At 45.7% G+C, this 19,247-nt stretch overlaps 1 protein-coding gene across 7 annotated transcripts in view; it reads right to left on the reverse strand.

Moving 5' to 3' along the window:
- LOC108153220 (probable Ras GTPase-activating protein) overlaps positions 1-19,247 on the reverse strand; it is a 43,448-nt gene that overhangs the window by 10,008 nt on the left and 14,193 nt on the right. For 2 of the 7 annotated variants that reach the window (XM_017283069.2, XM_033393233.1), the window contains one exon: positions 5,641-5,712. The exons of 2 other annotated variants lie outside the window; for them this stretch is intronic. In XM_017283069.2, coding sequence (XP_017138558.1) covers positions 5,641-5,712 — 72 coding nt within the window. Of the gene's footprint in view, positions 1-152; positions 3,359-5,640; positions 5,713-7,149; positions 7,839-18,771; positions 18,828-19,247 lie in introns of those variants that run through there. 3 more of the 7 variants (XM_033393228.1, XM_017283060.2, XM_017283052.2) reach the window with 3 other exon arrangements.

Below are 19,247 nucleotides of genomic sequence, written 5' to 3' on the forward strand. Positions count from 1 at the left end.
TACCGAACCCTATTTTTGGGGGTTGTTTTTTGGGATCGATTGTAACAGGAAACACACACACGCACACAAAACAAAGGAAGGAAGAACGAAAGAAAGACTGGGACTGGGACGGAGACTTGGAAGAGGATGAAGCTTGTTCTTTAAAGACCTACCAGAATGATGTCCCGCATCATCGTCCGCTGTCACTGTCGTATCCTCCTCATCCAATGTTGTCGTTGTGGTGCATCCTTCGCCGGCTGTGACCGAGCTATTCGCTGTGGCATGCATCACCAGATCCTTGACCTTGAAACGCTCACAGATGAGCTCCTCGCAGTGGTCCGTTTGAAAGTAGCTGTTCAGCTCGTCCAGACCCAGGGGGCAGACATCGTAGGCCAGATAAAAGTGCTTGCCCCAGCTGCCGGTGCCGATGCCACTGTCGCCAGCACAGCTGGACGACGCCGACAGCGATCCCTGCTGCGAATACTGGCTGCTCGATTGCATCATCAGCAGGCTCTGGTGCGCCAGTTCTCCGCCTCCTCCACCTCCTCCTGCCAGTCCCCCTGCCACTCCTCCCCCGATGGTCTTTAGCAGGGAATGGCTGCGCGACACTTTCGTGGAGTGGGCGCGTCGTATAAAGCTGAGCGACTTCTTGGGCGGCGAACAGATCGCTGATGTGCTCACCGGCGGCGGACACGTGCCAGCAGCAGTCGCCTCCGCGGCAGTCAGCCTGGGCGTCGACTTGAGCAGAAAGAGGTTCTTCGGCGGGAAACTGTGCGTGATTATCGATGTGGCCGAGGCGCTGCCCTGCAGTTTGTAGGGAGAGGAGCCACTTTGCTCTGGCAAATGGCTGGCCGTACTCCCGCCGAACAGTTGCCGCTGTTTGGGCAGGTTGTGCGGATGCGGATGTGGCTGCGGATGCGGATACGGCTGGTGCAGAGCGGCTGCCTCGCGAAGTGCTACTGACGGGGATAGGTTCTGGGGTAGGGTCTTCGATTTGGCTCGCAGCGTAATCAGCGTTGTGGTTGTCGTTGTGGTGGAATTGCTGCTCCCGCCAGGTGATGACGCAGTCGCTGTCGCTGTCCCAGCTGTTGTTGCCAGCCCTCTCTCCACACTGGGCAGCGGTACGGCGAGTATGTTCGTGCGCGATCGCGACTTCATCAGCTTGATGGGAGTTGAGGTATTCGTCTGCATGCGACTTATCTCTGAGTCATCGTCGTCGTCATTCGCCGTGGTTCCACCGCCTTGGTTTACCGACGACTGACGCGAATGGGCTGGTGATAGGGAGAGGGCCTGCTGCTTGGGCGGTGTGGGATTGGCCATCACAATGTCGTGATCCTCATTAAAGTGGGTCCTGGGAGCTGCGGCAACTGGGGCGGCGCCAGAAGCACCCCCCTCCGAGTCGCAGTCGCTGCTGCCATTGAGGCTGATCACATTCAACACGATCCCATATCGCTTCAGCTTCGAGGGTGAGGCCGTGGATGATGCCGCGGCCGATGGCAGCGATTTGAGCAACTGTTCGCGATGCATCGCCTCCACCGAGTGCTCCTCGTCCTCATCCGAGTCGGAATACTGGGCGGCATTCTCGCTGCCGCTGATGCTCCAATTAAAGCCGCACGGCGGTGACATCTTGGTGCCCTTCCCTCCGCTCTGGCTAGCACCGCTACCGCTGTGGCTGCGCTCAAAGAGCGCACTCACCTTGGCCACTCCGCTCTTAACGGAGCCGGATTTCCTTAGCCCAAAGTGTTTCGATGAGGAGGACGAGTGCTTTTGGTGGGGATGTTGTGAGGTATGTTCGGGTGTGTTATTGTTGTTGTTGTTATTGCTACTCAGGCTTGAGCTACTGCTGCTGCCGCCGTAGGGGGAGGAGTCCTTCTCCTTCTCCTTTTGATTCTGTTTCCCCTCTACGTCTTCGTCTTCGATCACCAATGGCACATAGAATGTGGAGCGACGGCGTTGCGTTTTTTCCTCTGGCGTTGCTGTTACGTTTGCGGCGTCGCTGCTTTGTTCTGTGTTTGTTGTTGTTGTAATGCTAGCGTCACTGACGGCCGCCTGAAACATTTTGGTGTGTGCGCCCCGTTTTCAATGGTCTCTGCTGACGCTGACGCTGACACTGCTGCTGCTGCTGCTGCTGTGCGCAGGCGCCTCGCTGATCATTGCACAAACACACACACAAGCGCGCATACAACACTCACACACTCGCACACACGCACACAAAAAGGAGACAGAAAGAGAGAGCGTCCGTTCGTTCGTTTATGTGCAGGTATCTTCTCTTCTTCTCCTTTTTCGTCTGCAATTTGCTGACAAGCAATTTCTTGCTCTGTTGCTGATTCTTCTTCTGCTTCTTTTGTTGCTGTTTTTTTTTGTATTATTTTTGTTTTGTCGCTTGGTTTATAAAATTATTCGCTCAAGTGCATTTCCGCGTTTGCAGTCAACGTTTTTTTTTTCTTTTTTCTTTCTCTTCTTGGATATCTCTATTTTATGGCTGCAGCCGTCGTCGTTGTTGCTGTTGTTGTTTCTGTTACTCCATCTCTCTCGTTGCCTTTGTTGTTGCCATTTGTGCTTTTGTTTTGTGTCGTTTATCACTGTCGCGCATCACATTGTCGCTTGGTTAACTTTTGATTTGGTTTTTAGTTGCAGCAACTCGAAAAAAAACAGTACTTCAGTGTGGCACACGCACACACAGACAGAGATGCAAGAAGCGCTGGAATTCCAGCACGCACACACAAAACACACATGCACAGGACACAGTCGCGGGCACAACAGATGCTGAGGCATCAACACATATTAAAAGAATGCCCCAAAAGTGTCGGATGTCCAAAAACCAGACAGGCGCAAATCCCAAATCTTAAAATGGCATCAAAAACTACAGAAATTGTTAAAACCACTTAACAAACAACGTACAGGGTACAACGCAAACAAAAATAAATCGGTAATACGCGTGCGCGCACGTATAGGCCAATTTTAGAATTATCCTCTTTCTAGGGTATAAAAGAGGTATCAAAAGGCCGCGATGTAAAACGAGCGACAGAGAGCGGCCGAACCTGCCGCGACGTTCAACGGTAATTCGTACATTCCGACACCAAGAGAATTTTAGATCACCATGCGCTCTTTTATTATCTTTTATTTTTCAAATTATCAATGAACATTTCCGAACACGATAATTGGATATTTTTGTGGTTCACCAACGGACTTTTCTGAATTCAACACTATCTTCTTTTTACATGTAAAGACCGCGCGCAGCTTCTGCTGTTGTATTCAACCGCGCAGTTATTTGTACGCAAGAACAAACTGCTAGCTGTTTGCTGCTATTTTTTTTCGACACTACTTTTTTCAGATTTAATGGTGTTTGTTTTGTATTGCTTGCTCAATTTATTACATGGTAACTACACATTTGCTACATAATGGAAGGAAAAAGAGGGTGTGTGCCCATTCGAAGCTACGACTCATTTTTACGTCGCAGGAGAGAGCACTCTCCTGATCAAATATACCGTTTGACCGTCAGAAATGTACCGAAATATACCGTCTCATTTTCAAAATATACTGCAAACATACCGATGGAAAAACGATCATGGCCCACATAAACTCTCTTTATTTAAGAAGTATAATACTAATAATAATAATATGTACCGAAAGTGCTGCTCGAAAACATGTTTCCGGCAAGGCTACAAAAAAGGTATGGACGTACCAGAAAATTCAATGCATGCACGCCTTAGCTCACCCTCTTTCTTACATGCTGTGATCTGCTACCTAATAAAATTGTACCATGCGCTCATGTCAAAACGAAAACGAAGTGCGAGAGCGAAAAATCACCAGAGAGCGAGATCATCAAGAGAGGATTTTGTGTGCCAGAGCGAGTAAGGGAAATATGGGCCACACGGACTTTCCAATGCGCTGCAGAAGAAATATTTTGGGTTGTGTTGTTGTTGAAGTTAGCATAAAACTCTCAAAGCTAGCCGATTTAATTGTAATAAGAATGAACGAAAGTAATCGATTACATCGTTCTGACAGCAGATCTTCCCTCTCACACCATTCCACATAAATAATAATTCAAAATAAATAACGCTTATATGGGTATTTGCGATTCACATACACACATACCTGGTAGCATTCAACCTAGCCAATGGGGAAATCTCATAAGACTATTAGCGATCGATGACCAAAATCAATATGCCCTTCCATTGGCAGTTGGGGGTAGCGTAGGGCACAAAGTGTACAAGAAACGGATTGGAAAGCCACGCAACTTAAAAGCAACATAAGGGCAAGAGTGGCAATGTGCCTCGTAATTGATCTAATTGAGAGAGAACAGGTTTGTCTGTGTGCTGTGTGTGTGCATATATGTATGTAGGTTCCCACTACTTAGACGGCAGCCCGGGCAACGTATAATATAAGCAAATTAGAGAGTACCCCGGTCCCCACCCCACCCTTCGTAACGCACCGCTCCACTCTACCTTTACCACCATTCCTCCTCTTTCCTCTTCCTCCCGCTTAGCACGCTGTTCTCCTATTTCCCATTTCTCCCGCTAGGCACACTATTCTCCTCTTTCCACCCCCGCTTCAAACAGCGGACATGCTCTCTGCGCTGCGGAAGTGCGTGACTAGGGGGTTTTATGCGACACGTTCGCCTCCGCTCCTTTACCATTTTTTACCTATAGGCATTACCTTAACGGAACGGAACTGCGCGACTTGTTTATGAGGCCCGGCATCCACTCGCAGTTCCATTTTCGTAACCATTAGCCTAGGGCACAATGAACTGTTATGTCGCACATGTGGGTACGGCACATAAGGGGGGAGAAAAGAAAGAGTTTTCAACCCTATATCCCAGGTGATCGTTACGTCTTATGTACGTACACATACATACACACATATGTATGTATATTTGTTTTTACATATATACTGGTATTTAACTCATTCCTCAAAACATTCTTTCCCTTTGTTACCCTTCAGAGCAGGAAGGCTCTTCCTCCTTCCCCCTTCCTTCATTCCATCACTATTTCAACGGTTTCTTGTGGAGGCTAGCGCGCCCCGGCTATGTTTGCGGCCAAGCGGAGAACTACTCCAAAAACTTGTGATGCATACTTTTCGGGGTTTCAGTGTATAATCCATGTAGAAATCAAGTAGAATTGACATTTGAAGATATTCCACATCAAAAAATCGCCAGAAATGTTATCATCTACACTCTATAATCGTTCGATGCTATCCGTTCAATAATTTGAAGATCGAAACCCCGTGAAATATATACATACATTAAATTTCGGAAATTTCTGTGATAACAGCCCCAGACAGAAAATTGTCCACTCAGCGCATGCCAGAGATAGTTCCTCCAGTAATTCACACCCGCAGATAATGCGCTGGGGTGTCTTCCCATCCCCTTCCCCCCACGGAGCTGCTGTTCAACGATCACATTACGCTTAGCTGGCAAAATAAAAAACACACGCCCCAGAGCAGCCCCAGAGAGACCCAGCGCGAGTCGTCTGACGCATTAGTGGGTTTTTAGGTCTCTGAGAATCGGTCTTTTTTTTTAGCGCCACATGTGAATGTCAGCAATCAAAACAATGTCACCCCATTGAGGGGCATAGAGAGACAGATGATCCCCAATCCCCCATGTCCCAAATGGAATCTCCTCGATTCCTTATTAAGGTATATAATCGATTTTCTTGTTACCTTCATTGAGGGATGTATCGTTTAGCGCCGTATCGAAATGTATACGCGGCAGTGTCTTCGATTTGTACTCACCTGCAAATAGTAAAGAAAATTGCAATGGATTAGTGTTTAATGCAAATTAGTGGGCAGCCATAAGATAATAATATATTGTACAGTGTGGAACAGTACATTTACAGTTTCATTTACTTTAACGCGAACTTAATTGCTAGACAATTCAAAGCATTTGCATGCCATATTTTTCTTTCCCATGGTTTTCCATTGTTTCCCACAATTGAGAACAAAAAAAATAACCTTGTTAAAAAGTTAAATATTTCAAATACCTATTCAATCTATTGCTTAATGAAGCACAATCGTCGATGCGCTGTATAAATTTCTCATAGGCAAAAGGACACGAACGATTCGCGAAGATATCGATACAAAATTATATACATTCAATTCTGTTAAAATTATGGCAATATTTTGGTTTTAAATGGTATTATTATTCGATGTGATAAGATACTTGGTAGCCAGACAGTCAGCTGCTCTTTTGCCATTCACGTGTGAACGTTTCGCCACGAGCGGTTTTTAAATTCTACAAATCACATAATAAATTCCACATTAATACGAGTGTTCATCAAAAATAGTCCAATATTGTTGGAAAACAGAACATCAGCTGTTTTTTACTGAACAGATCGCATCGCAGTACCAACTAGTGTAACCAACGAATCCTCCATCGCATGTAAATGAGTGCATATCGTATAGATATTCGATCTATTCGCTTTTGTGACATCTGACATTTCAAGTTTCGAGGAAGTTAAACAGTGTGTTTGTACGTGTCTCGTACTCGTACTCGTACTCTCGTATCTCGTATCTTTAAAGACAAGACTCGACTCGACTCGACTTGACGACCCATTTACATAGCCCCCCCTCCGACCTTACGAGTGTTGCTGTCGTTTGTTGTTATGAATTCATTTCAATTAATGCAAAATATGAATACTCGTACAGCAGGGAGGCTGAAGCTGAAGCTGATACTGGGGCAGACACATGTGTGGTGCTCATAGAGCAATGGTACGGACTGGTTGGACTGTAAAATGCGCAAATTCAGCGTTAAGGCGTTACATAGCCCCAGATACCCAGCAAGAACCGGGGGGCAAAAGATACAGATACAGAACAATGTAGAGCAAACTCATAAATTGAGCAATTGTTATTGGTAGATGAATGAATGGATGGATGGATGACCCGGGAGAGGTCTTGTGCCTGGGGTCTGGTGCCTCTGGGGGAATGACTCTAAAGAGGCTCTCGAAATTCCCATGCCTTCCGCGCCACACTTTTCATCTCATTTTTGTTCAATGATTTGTGGCATTATCTGGCATTACACTTCTGGCGGGTCATGTATGTATATGCTGCAAAGCGGGAAATAACTGAACCTCCAATGATTCTCGATGATGTCACATCACATCCGTCGTCATGAATGATGACTCCCAGAGAGGCACAGAAAAGGTGAGATGGGTGGACTTGGAATATACTTACTCCTGCCCGTAGCAGGCTCCAATGTCGTTGCACTGGCTGGCACGGAACAGCGATCCTGTAGCTGCTGCTGCTGCTCCTGTTGTTGCAACATCTGCAGTTGCTGCAGATCACAGTGCACTTCATGGATGGGCGGTGTGGGTGCATCATCCCGTTCGCCTCGCAAACAGGAGGCCAGGCCACGGCCCCGCGGGATTGTGCTGCGTCGGAGAGCACCCGCCGCCGCTGGCGGTTGTTGCTCGATTGCCACCGCCCGGTGGCACTGGGATTGGGTCTGCTGCTGCAGTTGCAGCTGCAGCTGTTGCAGTGGGACTGTGCTGCGTGGCATGGAGTTCATTTTCGTCGTTTGTTGCATATGCACCACTCCTCCGGTCACTCCGCCTCCGCCTCCTCCTCCATCGTTGACTGTGCGCAAAGCACCGCAGTTCATTCTTGATTTTGGTATTTATTTTGGTATTTGCGTTTGGTATTTTCTTAGTTTTCTTTTTGGGTTGCAGTATTTTTAGTGGATTCTTTTTGCGGTGTAGTATTTTTAGTGGATTCTTGTGGATTTTTTTGTTTTTTTTTTGGTTTGCTTTTGGTTTTTTGCGGTTTGATGGTTTTTTTCTATTTTTGGTTTTTGTGTGGTTTTAGTTTATTTTTGGTTTATTTCCTTAGCCTTGACATGGTATGGTTGTGCCCTGAGAAAAGGATACGGACACAGACACGTTAGGGGTAGAACACGCGCGACACTCTCAAGAGGCGCCACCGAATGAGGCCCGACTTCTGTTCGGGCGGTTGTTTCGCTTGCCTGCTCCGGCAATTAAGATTTATGGTCATGGCGTGTTGGCCCTCACAACAACAAGAACCCAGTGGGCCAGTGCCAGTGGCAGTCTTTAAGCCCGCTCTTTGGGGCTGCCTCTTAAATTTTGTGACTCTGAAAATTGTTCAACTAATTGTTTAACCAAATTGGTTCGCGACTGCGCGACTATCCGATTGCGCACTGCGCACTTTTCTCCACCAATTTCATTTCCTTTCTCTGTTTTGCACTCTTTTTCGTGGCTTAAATGTTCCTTTTAACTTATTCAATTTCATGCTCGTTGCCTTTTGGTTTAATGCCAACGTGAAACGGAATGGAATGGCTTGAAAATGTCCGCTTGTGCGCGCAAATGGAATGGTGCGGAATGGAACACCCACGCATGAGATCATTCAATGGGGAACGCATTTCTGCGTTCGCTAAACGGTTGCCATTCACACAGACCCCCTGCAGATCTGCTCTCAGCTTTTATTGCTCCTCTCTCCACAGCCAGCTCTCTCCCAGTGGGACTCTAAGCCCCGACTTGCTGTTTTCAAGCTCGAAAATCCATTAAAACTAAGCTTACATTGTTTCTATTATATTTTCAATGTACATTTTTCAACGCAGAGAACAAAAAAGATTTATTGGGTCCAATCGCAGTCTTCCACGCGCCAATTGGCTTTGAATACTTTCTCTCGTTTCGTTTTTGCATTTCCCCAATCCGCAGATCACCCCAGCACCCCGCAGATCCCCCAAGCCCCAACCTACAGCTCGATGAAAATGGGGTTTGTTGAATTCTAGGCCTCGTATTTGGATTTTTGTGGTTTTTCTATGACTGGATTTTCCTCTTGCGTGCGTGTATTTTTCTTGTATTTTTTCATCTGCTGGTGGTGCTGCGTGTGGAAAAGAAAACTGGTCACAGTCACACCATCTACCATCTACCATCTACCATATAGCGTCTAACGACTCTGCCACACTGCCGCACTGTGTGGCACTGCTGCGTGCTGCGTGCTGCGTGCTGCGGTGCTGCTGAACATTAATTTCGCCGCTTGACTTTGCTTAAACATTTCTTATTTTATTTTTTACTTTCTCTTGGCTCCAGCAGCAGCAGCAGCAGCAGCAGCAGCAAAACCAGCACAAGTGGAAGCAAAAGTAGCAGCTGTTCTCTCGATTTAATGTGTCCCACACTGTCGCTGTCGCTGTCTCTATCTATTCGTTACCTTTGTAGCTGTGTTTCTCTCTCTCTCTCTCTCCGTTTCTCTGCGGCATCAAATCAGTCAACCGCAACGCCTACGGTCGGCACCTGTAAGCCACAAAAAAAGAGCAGGACGGGCCTGCCACACAACGGACCTGAGCGCAGCGGAAGTGCAAGCCAATGACCAGAATCATTCAGAATTCGATATCGTACGATAGAGAGACAGACAGAGAGGGAGAAAGAGAGAGAGCGAGAGTTACCCTGAAGTACTCTTTGAACCCAAAAGTCTTTCTCAGTGAGACTCTTAATCGAAGAAGACACGAAAAAATCAAAAGTGATTCCTAAATCATTTACAACAAGAGGGTTGTAATGGTTTATTGGTCCCGAAGTAAGGGCTATGCAGGGTTGCTATGGAAGGACCTATGGATCATTTACAGGCTCTACTTTTTGCTGATCTCAGTATCTCCCAGAGACTCAATAAGAAGACTCTTTATCCACCGTTAGTCAAGCAATGGTAGGGTATTCTCTAGTTGAAATACCAGGACTCTATGCTTTTTTCTTGGCAGTCTCTGTGGTTTTTATATGGGAAAATACTCCAACTCCAAGACAGTGAGAACAAAGCGGCAACTGCTGCAGCGGATGCGCCTCCATATAGAGGCGTCGGGCGGCCTGGGGCAGGGGCCAGGGGGCAGGCAGCATGCAACGCGCTTCATTGCTGAAAAGCTGTCTTCAGGAAACTCTGGTTTTTTTTTTTTTTTCATTGTCTGTCTGTGTCTTTCTTTCTTTCTGCTGATTAATGCAACAGCAGCGGAACAACAAAAGGCGTTGGCGTTCGAGGGCGTCCCGCAAAATGAATAATTTGGCAGGAGATGCATTTTTGCACGTCGTCGGGGGGGCATCGATGACGATGACGACGACGACGACGACAGACAGGCATAGACTTTGCCCAGACTATTGCTGATTATATATGTACAGATGTGGAGCCTCTGTGGGGCCTCGCAGGGGTTGCACCTGAAGGTGGGGCAGCAGATAACCCGCGCTTCAGACTGTTGTCGGGGGCGCAAGAGCCAGATGGAAGGATGATTGATGGGAATATTCGATGGAAAAACATCTTGGCAGCAATTCCACAATTGATAAATGCTTCGGAACGGGTTCCCCAATCGAAGGATCACACTTGAAGTGCTGAAATGATGAGGCAGGGTATCCAAGGGCCTACTTTATAGCTTATGCTTTTCATAGGTATGATATTCCCCAAAGGTAAAGGTAGGATCTACATTTATAAATGTACCTCCATGGGAGCCGAAACCCAAATGAGTCCCCAGAATCTCATTTGGGGTAGATTATTATGATTATTATTCTGAGAGGAGTTGATTATGAGGCGTTGGAGGAGGAGGGGGCGGCCTAATGCTCGTTGTGTTTATGGTTAATAGGAGAGTAGGGGTGTACGGGTGTACGGGTGTACGGGTTTACGGCTATACCCTATTTTAATGAGTATCGCTTTATAATAAGCACTTTTTTTCGACTCTGGCTACGTGGGAAAAAGCCCCATCTATTGTATTGTATTGTATTGTCACATTGGAACAACAGAACAACGGAGACAGAGAGACAGAGAGATGGAGAGATCATCGCCAGCAGAGCGCAACAGAGGTGTTCGTTATGCAAGCGGCGGATCCATCGGTCAGAGGAGGGTCCACTGGAGGGTACCCAGGGTACACCTGGGGGTCTGCTGGACACTGGCCCCGCAGGTCGTTGGCTTTGGGGCTGCCGCACAAAACAGTTGCAAGATCTTAGATTTCTATTATGGCATTTCTTTCATCTTCATCTTCCTTCAATTTTTTTCTATTCCCATTCCCCTCTGTCTCTCTCGTCTGTGCGTGTCTGTGGGAGCGACCAGGGAACGGCGGCGAACGGGGGCGAACATGGAACGTGTAGAATGGGTCGAACAAGGGTACGCGGCGAACAGGGAACGGGGCGAATTGAAGACGAGCCGGCGTAATTGACGTTAGTGATGAGGAGAGGAGATCAAAATGGACCACGATGATTGCGGCGATAATTGCGACACACACACACACAGATGAACACGCACTCGAGAATGATAGAAGAGAGAGAGAGAGAGCGATGGTTGTAGCGGGTGCGGAGGGGGAATAGTATGAGAAACGGAGTGTGGTAAGGTACGCAAAGAATCACAACCTGGCAAATAAAAACAATGCAAAAGGAAACCAACTTTGGGGGCGCCCCGAAGTTTAAACACCCTTGAGGGCCAGACGACCAATAGATCTATGGCTAGAATAGCAATCCGATGATCGAGGGTAGAACAATCCAAAGAAGATGGAAAAGAATAGGACCTTGTATGACCTTGCTTTTGGGGGAAGAGGAGGGCAGGAACACTCCTCTTTCCATTCCACCCCATTCGGCGATCTGCTGTAAAAATGTCCCATAAGCGAACGGATACATGCCTTTGGTTAGCATTCGCCCCGAGCTATGCGGGAATGAAATTTAATAGTTTTCGTTGGGAATAAACCCAACAGATCTCAAGGGGTGTCTGGGTCTGGTTTCTACAGTTTGAAAGGAGTATTAACAATCCTTATGGAACGCATCTGCACACACATTGATGTTGCATCTTAGGATCTGCGTTGAATAACGAAGAGATTGAGAGAGCGTGATTTCTTTGGTGTTGCCTTTATTTCTTAAAAAGTGATCTTGTTCCACAGATTCTGTGGACCGAAATCGATTTTAATCGACAAGAAATTACCCCAATGGGGTAATGACAAGCCTATTGACAAAGTTATGGTACACTCCACATTGGGGGACTCTCTCTCTCTCTGGCTGTCTGTCTGTCTGTACCTCTGCTGCCTTGTAAGGTGGATGGGGGGCATTTGTTGGGGCGTGTGTGGTGGAGGGGCTCTTTTGTTTGCCTTTTGTTTTGGTGATTCATTCAGAACAATGATGATGATTGCAAATTAAACAAAAGCAACAGCACAGCCCCGCTTTAAGTACTATCCATTTCGTGGAGAGCAGATCAAAGGGAGCTGCAGGCTGACAGGGAGGGCTACAGACAGAGGGAGGGGTTCATTGGCCCCAGAGTCAAATTAAATTAAAAACAAAAACAACAACAACAAAAAAAAGTGAAATTGCGCTGGCTTCTCTCCGTCCGGTTGTCATTTGGGAAGGCACGTTCACGTTTCAGCCATTTTTAAGCGGATATTCGCGGTTTCTCACCAAAAATCACTGGGGCGTGGGGGGGTTGGGGACCCCTAGAAATTTGTATCCTTTTATCGATGGCTTCTCTGAGAATTTAAGTACGAATTTCCAGCCTCAAAAGGTTATCAAAAATGCCTTCCTGAAGCTGGCATGTGGCTCTTTCCTATCGGTCGTTCCTTAAGTCTTTCGCACAACAGAACCTGCACCAAGGACGAAGTTTGGAGATCGCGAAGCCTACGGATGGGCCCTCGAGGGATTCCACATCATCATCTGTTGGGTCTCTGGCGCTCTGGAAGCCCATCTATTGCCCATTTCCCTGATGACTAGAACTTGCGAGTATTTCCCCGTTAGAAGTAGTCATCAGAGCGATCATCATCTGCATGCGACCTGCGGGGGGAAGGGAATCAGGGGAAGGCGGGAAGCCAAAGCAATTTTCACACGACAAACTATGGAGGGAGACTGGAACTGATGTTAGGCCCCCCCCCCCGTCCCTCTTTTGGGCCCCCTTCTGGGCCCCCTTCTGGGCCCTCTTCCTCTTCTGCCGCTTGTTATTCGTGTCAACATGTGTTGCATATTATGTAAATTATTTACAGGGCAAAAAGAGGAGCCCAGACCCCGGCCCCGGCCCCGGCCTCATTGTCTCTCTCTCTCGCTCTCTCTCTCTCTCTCTCTGTCTGTCTGTCGTGGCTCCAAGTAGCGCCCCAACAGGGCACAACATTGTCTGTCTGTTGGCCATAATGTTGAAATACATAAAGCAATTTTAACTGTTTTAATGGTTTTTTGCCTGTTTTTTTTTTTTGTTTTGTTTTTGTTTGGTTCCAGCGGGCTCTTAGGAGGAGTAGGGGACGCCTCATACTGGTACTGAGGCATTTTCTGCTTTTCTTTTTCATGGAAGAACTGTGTGTGAACTTGCTGTTGCTTTTGCTTTTGCTTTTACGTTTACGTTTGCGTTTGTTTATGCGATTCTCTTCTTCCTTCACAATTTTTGCTAAATTTATCCCAGAAAAGCGCTCTGTGATCGCCAACCGATGATCGAGAGGGGCCGAGGGCGAGGGAAAATATTTGGTTGGGTTTTTGGCGTTGTATTTTTGGAAATGATTTCAAACGCATCCCAAGGTGCGAAATAAACAAATTTCTGGGGCCTCGTGTAAACAAATCACGCAAATTGAGTCGAAAATCCGAAATGCGGAACAACAAAATATAAACAAAATCATTTGGTGTACTGTTTTAGAGACAGAAACAGCAGCAAATAAAATACTCGCAGGAAAAGCCATTGGGTACCCTCAGGAAAAAGCTCTTGGAAGATCTTTGCAGATGCCACATGAAGCACACAGAAATGGAAGAACCTAGAGTACGTTCTCCAAATGCATTCCATTCCATTTGTTCCTGGAAGTCATGTACTTGTGCATCTTTTTGTTGTGCAAAGTCCTGACCAGGTGCCAAAATATGTAGGACGATTAAAAGACAATCCCATATGCTGGCTAACTTGTTACAATTCTTTATTGAAGATACATTTTGGGATAAATTCAGATACTGGACTCGTCTGACCACAAAATATTCCTTCATTATTCCAGTGTTCCTTCCAAACTTCTGTAAACAGTTTCAATGCAAGTCTGCAATGATCTACTGATGATCCTTTGGGCGTACGTTTAAAGGTATCTCTGATCAACAAAGGAACACCCATAGTAGCTACTAGAAGTCAAAGACAGAGCCCTATCCATGGTCTACCGCACAACATCAATTCTACATAAAAGATACACAAAAGAGGCTTAACGAGGAATGTTTTCTGTGTGATGAAACCTTGAAGTGGTCTAGTCTGCGCCTCCGCCGCTGCCCCCGCCTCTACTAGATAGATCCATCATCATATGGTATCATCGCCAATCATCTGGGGACCAAAAACAGCGATTAGGCTCTACTCCACTCGACTCCACACTCAAGTGATGTCTGTTATACAATCGACTTAATTTGATGTTTAGCTGGAGCAACAGCCACCACAGCACACCACACACCATATCATCATCAATTGCCACCATATCCATATCCATCTACTATATACCATATCCCATATCCCCCCCCATATAGATGGCGGGTGGGGCGTGTCGCAGGCCACAGAAAAGAGGGAAACAAAAAAGATGATGATGATTGTTAAGCTACATAAATACTCGTCGTACAATATACAGATACTTATAAGTATATACGACGATGACGATGACGACATCGCCTACGAATCGGTGTGGCAAGCAGGCAACTTCCAGTCTCTGCCAGACAAGTGGCTGATACAGATACTCGTACATATGCAGATACAGATACAGATACAGATACGATACGCAAATGCTCTGGCGTTCTGGCCGCTGACTGACTGACAGATGGATTTATGACATATGAATTACGAACCGAGTGGCGCTGCTAATTGTTGCCGCTGTTGCCGCTGCTGTAGTTGTTTGTGCCCCTCGAATTATTCAATTTTCCAGCATCCAGCGAAAAGCGACTTCAAAGTAACGGAAATGCAAAGAATAACCACAAAAGATTCAAATCCGTTTTCGATAGTTTCCTTCGAATTCTGATTGCCAAATCCCATAATCCCATCTACAAGTTGTTCTCTTTTGTTTCTTTAAGGAGTGAAAGGATTGTGGGATTCCTCTGGGCTTTCTTTCTTGTGGATCTTTGAGAGGGGTTTCAGATACTCTTATTCTCTATGGGAAGAGGGTGGGGCATTGCAGGGCATTGGAGAAGTCGCTGCAGCCGAAGCTCCCTCCCTCGTCGCTGTCGTCCATGACAGTGCATTTGAATTTGGTTTTAGCCATTCGCGCATATAATTAACAAGCGGGAACAGCAGCAGCGACTGCGGGTGGAACAATAAACTGAGGCTTTAACGTGCAGAAGAGAGAAACAATTGCATTGTCTGGCAATTTCACTCGGCAGGCAACAATCAGAGGCAGATGAGAGATGTATTTTTTTGAGGGCTGGGCTCACAAAAAAAAAACAACAACAACAAACCTCTATTCGAATGTGACATGTGCCAGCAGCAGTAGCAGTTAATGGAAAGGCATTGTTTCGCTTCGTTTCCATGAACTCTACGAAAACAAAAAAACGCACACAAAAACCATAGAAAAACCACACAAAAAATGGACAAAAATTGGTTATAAAAACGAGAGAAAAACTTGGAAAACGACACACACACAAAAGGAAAATAGCAACAACATTTTGTACGTAAAATACTTAAGATCGGATCCCACGATTTGGAGTTAGGGGCTCAAAGACCCATAGATATGGAAACATGGAAAAGTCTTTTCTCCATCCATTTCTGATGCAACACTGCAATCGGTGAGTGGGCCTTAAATTTCCACTCTCCTACTGTTTCATTCCACAGTTCCGTTTGGCCAACGCTGCGAAAGACGCTAAGTCGCTGTTCAAATGTTCTATAAGTGAACGGATACATTTGCTGGTCATTCGGGATGGCAGAGGCATACCGATTGACTAATCCTCGAATGAAAGGAAAGGTTTTCCTCCAGAAGTGAGATTTTTGGAACGAGCAGACTACACGAAGCGACTTTCTAGATACATAAGTTCAGAAATTGCTTATACAAGTACGTGATATGTATGTAAATAGACAAATAGCAACCTATTCAACGTACTTTGTAATGCACTACCTTAAAAATCTAAAGACTAGGGCAAATTCCTTGGCTAATCAAGTGTTTAAAATACTCTGCTATCCATAGGATTAGAACAAATTAGTTGGGCTGTCAGTCACCTATCCTGTAGCTTAAGTCTCATAGAAACAGTGTACAAATAGAAACTGAGTAGAAGGGTATCTTGTGCCGCCCACCGATCTCTTGGTCATAGGGTGCCCCTGAAAAGTGCCCCTTTTGGTGTGGGGAAAGTGTAGGGTATCCACAGAAAGATCAAAGTTAAGCAGCAGTTAAGCTACACCTCAATATCAGTTGGAATTTCATTTCTGCGAGAGAGAGAGGGAAAGAAAAACGAGGCAGAGGCAAAAGCAAAAGCAGAGTGATCCGAGTGATCGCAACATTGAATTCAAATGCAACTCGAATGCGTTTTAGCCTCAACTATTTTTAGATAAATGTTCACCAACTGTTTTTGTTGTTTGCAGTTGTTGCTGCATAATCCACTCACACACACACAGATACAGATACAGATACAACTCTCATATAAATAAAATGTGGGTCATGTGCATCAAATTATTTAATTGGTGTCAATTGGCACAGCATTGTTGGATCGTTTCTTTTTCGCTTGTACGCTTTTACGCTTTTAACGCTCATTTTACTTGGATTTTCCTTTCTGCTTTTTGCTTTTCTTTTCAATTGAAACAAAACGGAAATTGTTAATACAAGGTGTGTTGTGGTTGTTGGTGTCATTATTGTTGTAATTGTGGTTGTAATTATTGTTATTATTGTCGGGGCAGCCACATCAGCCTCAGGTGTTTGCAAGACAAAAAAGAAAAATAAACACCTCAAAGAGACATCTAGAAAAAGTTCAAAAGTATTCCGGTATTCCAGTGGATATTAAGTCTTTATAATTGATATAACGAATAATTTAGAAGCTTTTGTTTAATAAATACATCATTAGAAAGGATGATGGTGAAAGTAGTCCCATAGGAGATCCATAAAATCAAGATTCTTCGAGTCTTGGCTGGGGCTTTGGGGTGTGTATCGTCCATAAGGAAAAATCGCTTTGAAAAGCATTCAGTATCGTTTAATAATTACCAAAACAATAAGAAAACATTCGAAAATGCTGTCGTTCCTTATTCAAAACATAGCACCAGAAGAGCTTTTCTCCAACGAGAAGTGCATTTAGTGGGAAAGAGAAACAAATGGTGCCACACTTTTCATCATTCGTTTCGTGTGTTAATCATGAATCAATCAATTCCATGTGCAATGAGCAACGACACTTGTCACCAAAAAAAAAAAAAAAAACAGCAAAGCGGCACCTCGGGTGCCCCTCCCCATCCTGTACCCACGTCCGTGTCCCCAATTTCATTCTCAGCAACTAATCCGGATACGATTATGGCCGTAAACGGTTTACAGTAACAGCAGACCAAACACAACAACAACGTGACTTTCCGGTGCTTGCCCCTTGGCCCGGCCAACAGCCAACAGCCAACACCTCCTCCTACCCCGCCTTTGTGGCATTACTCTTCCGACCGACACACAAGCCCCAAAAACGGTGTCAAGCGCTCATTTCCCTAATTTAGTTTACATTTCTGTTGCTTTTCTTTTTTGTTGCCGTTTTTTATTTTGTCTTTTCCTCCATCTCTCTCTCTCTCTGCCTCTTTTGGCGGCTTTGTTTCACCCAAAAAAAAAAATCAAGAAGAAACCACAGAGGAATTAACCAAGAAAATTCTGGCTTTTTAAGCTTTACACCCATTGGTTTCAATCATGCGCAATTCGGAAGGAAGGAAGTGGATTCCTCTGATAAATCATTCGTCATTCATCGGAATGACTATCGCAAGTTGGAAGTTCACCGCCCCCAATGCCGCGATCTGAAGGGTCTCCAAGAGTATACTATATAACCTTTGTTCTTATCTACCGATTTCTAATCATAGAACTGTTTCTTCAGGAATTTGGGGATTCCTCTAGAAACTACTCTTTGAGTGGGTAGATATGAGTAATTAGGATCTGCAAATTGTAGAGTGGGACATTGATCGATCTTGGATAGCACTGAATAGAATTTTAATCAGATACGTTCTTTAAGGCTGAAGATACGATTTCTCTTTCCGAGTTTTGCGGCCAAAACCGCTCACAGAACGCGCCTAAAACGCGCCTGGCCCTGCGTTGCGGGCGTTTTGGGCCGCTTGCAAAGAAATGTGGAAAATATGCCGTCCACATTCTCGTTGCTCGTTCTTTGCCATTGGCTCTTTCCTCTTTTCTGGTGTGCCTTTTGCTTTTTGGTTTTGCAAAAATTTATAGCCAGATGATGAGCCATGCCAGGCTGTCAGGGGGGGTGGGGGTTTGGGGGAGGGTGGCACTTGCACTCGCGAATGCCTTTGTAGTTTTTGCGGGGCGATTTTTCTCGTCTTCTCCGATTTTCGGTGCGTCTACTGTTTGTATCGCGCGTGCGATATTTGGCTTGTATTTTTTTTTTATACATCTACATACATATGTATGTGTGTATGTGTGTATATATGTATGTATTTTTGTTGTTATTTGTTTTTGTTTGCATTTAAATTTAGAACATTTTTGAATTCGCATCACACGCACGAACACGAACACGAACACACGCACATGGCACATACATGTACACACGTAGTTCTGCCGGATGGAAACACTATTCATTATTCATTATTCGTTGTTATTCACGAAATTATTCACTTCCAAAAAACAAAAAATAGTAAAGAGTTATGAAAGGAGACGCCTCTCGGTGGGATTTGGGGGGGTGTGGAGGGAGAGTCACTCAGCTGTGAAGCAACAACAACGGTATCCCATGGAAAACGTACCACATCACCGTACCGGAGAGCCGTACGAACCGCCTGCGCCGGAAGCTTAAAGTCGAATGGCGGGCCAGGCGGCGGTAGGCGAAGAAGGCGACAGATGGCAGACGGACAGACGGACAGCCGGACAGACGGACTGACACAGGCCCCCACAAACCCCCAAACGAGCAAAAGAGAGCGGTTAGCGCGATAGAGAGAGACACAGAGAGAGCGAGAGAGCGGCAGACAACGGCGTGAAACGAAACGAAACGGAAACGAGGCGTAAAGCAAAAACATGCGCAACGGCGCGTAGCTGCAGCAAAAGGTCACTTCGACGCCGCGGCGTCAGCTGGTTTTTCGTTCGACTGCAAGCCGCTCTCTCGTTCTTAGTCTCTCAATGCATTTGCTCTCTCTCTCTCTGTCTTTCTCACTCTCAGCTGCTGCTGCTGTTCTACGATACGATTTACACCGACAGTAAATGAAATACTTTATTTTTATTTGTT

Source organism: Drosophila miranda, chromosome XL, assembly GCF_003369915.1.
Source record: "Drosophila miranda strain MSH22 chromosome XL, D.miranda_PacBio2.1, whole genome shotgun sequence".
Classification (NCBI taxonomy): domain Eukaryota; kingdom Metazoa; phylum Arthropoda; class Insecta; order Diptera; family Drosophilidae; genus Drosophila; species Drosophila miranda.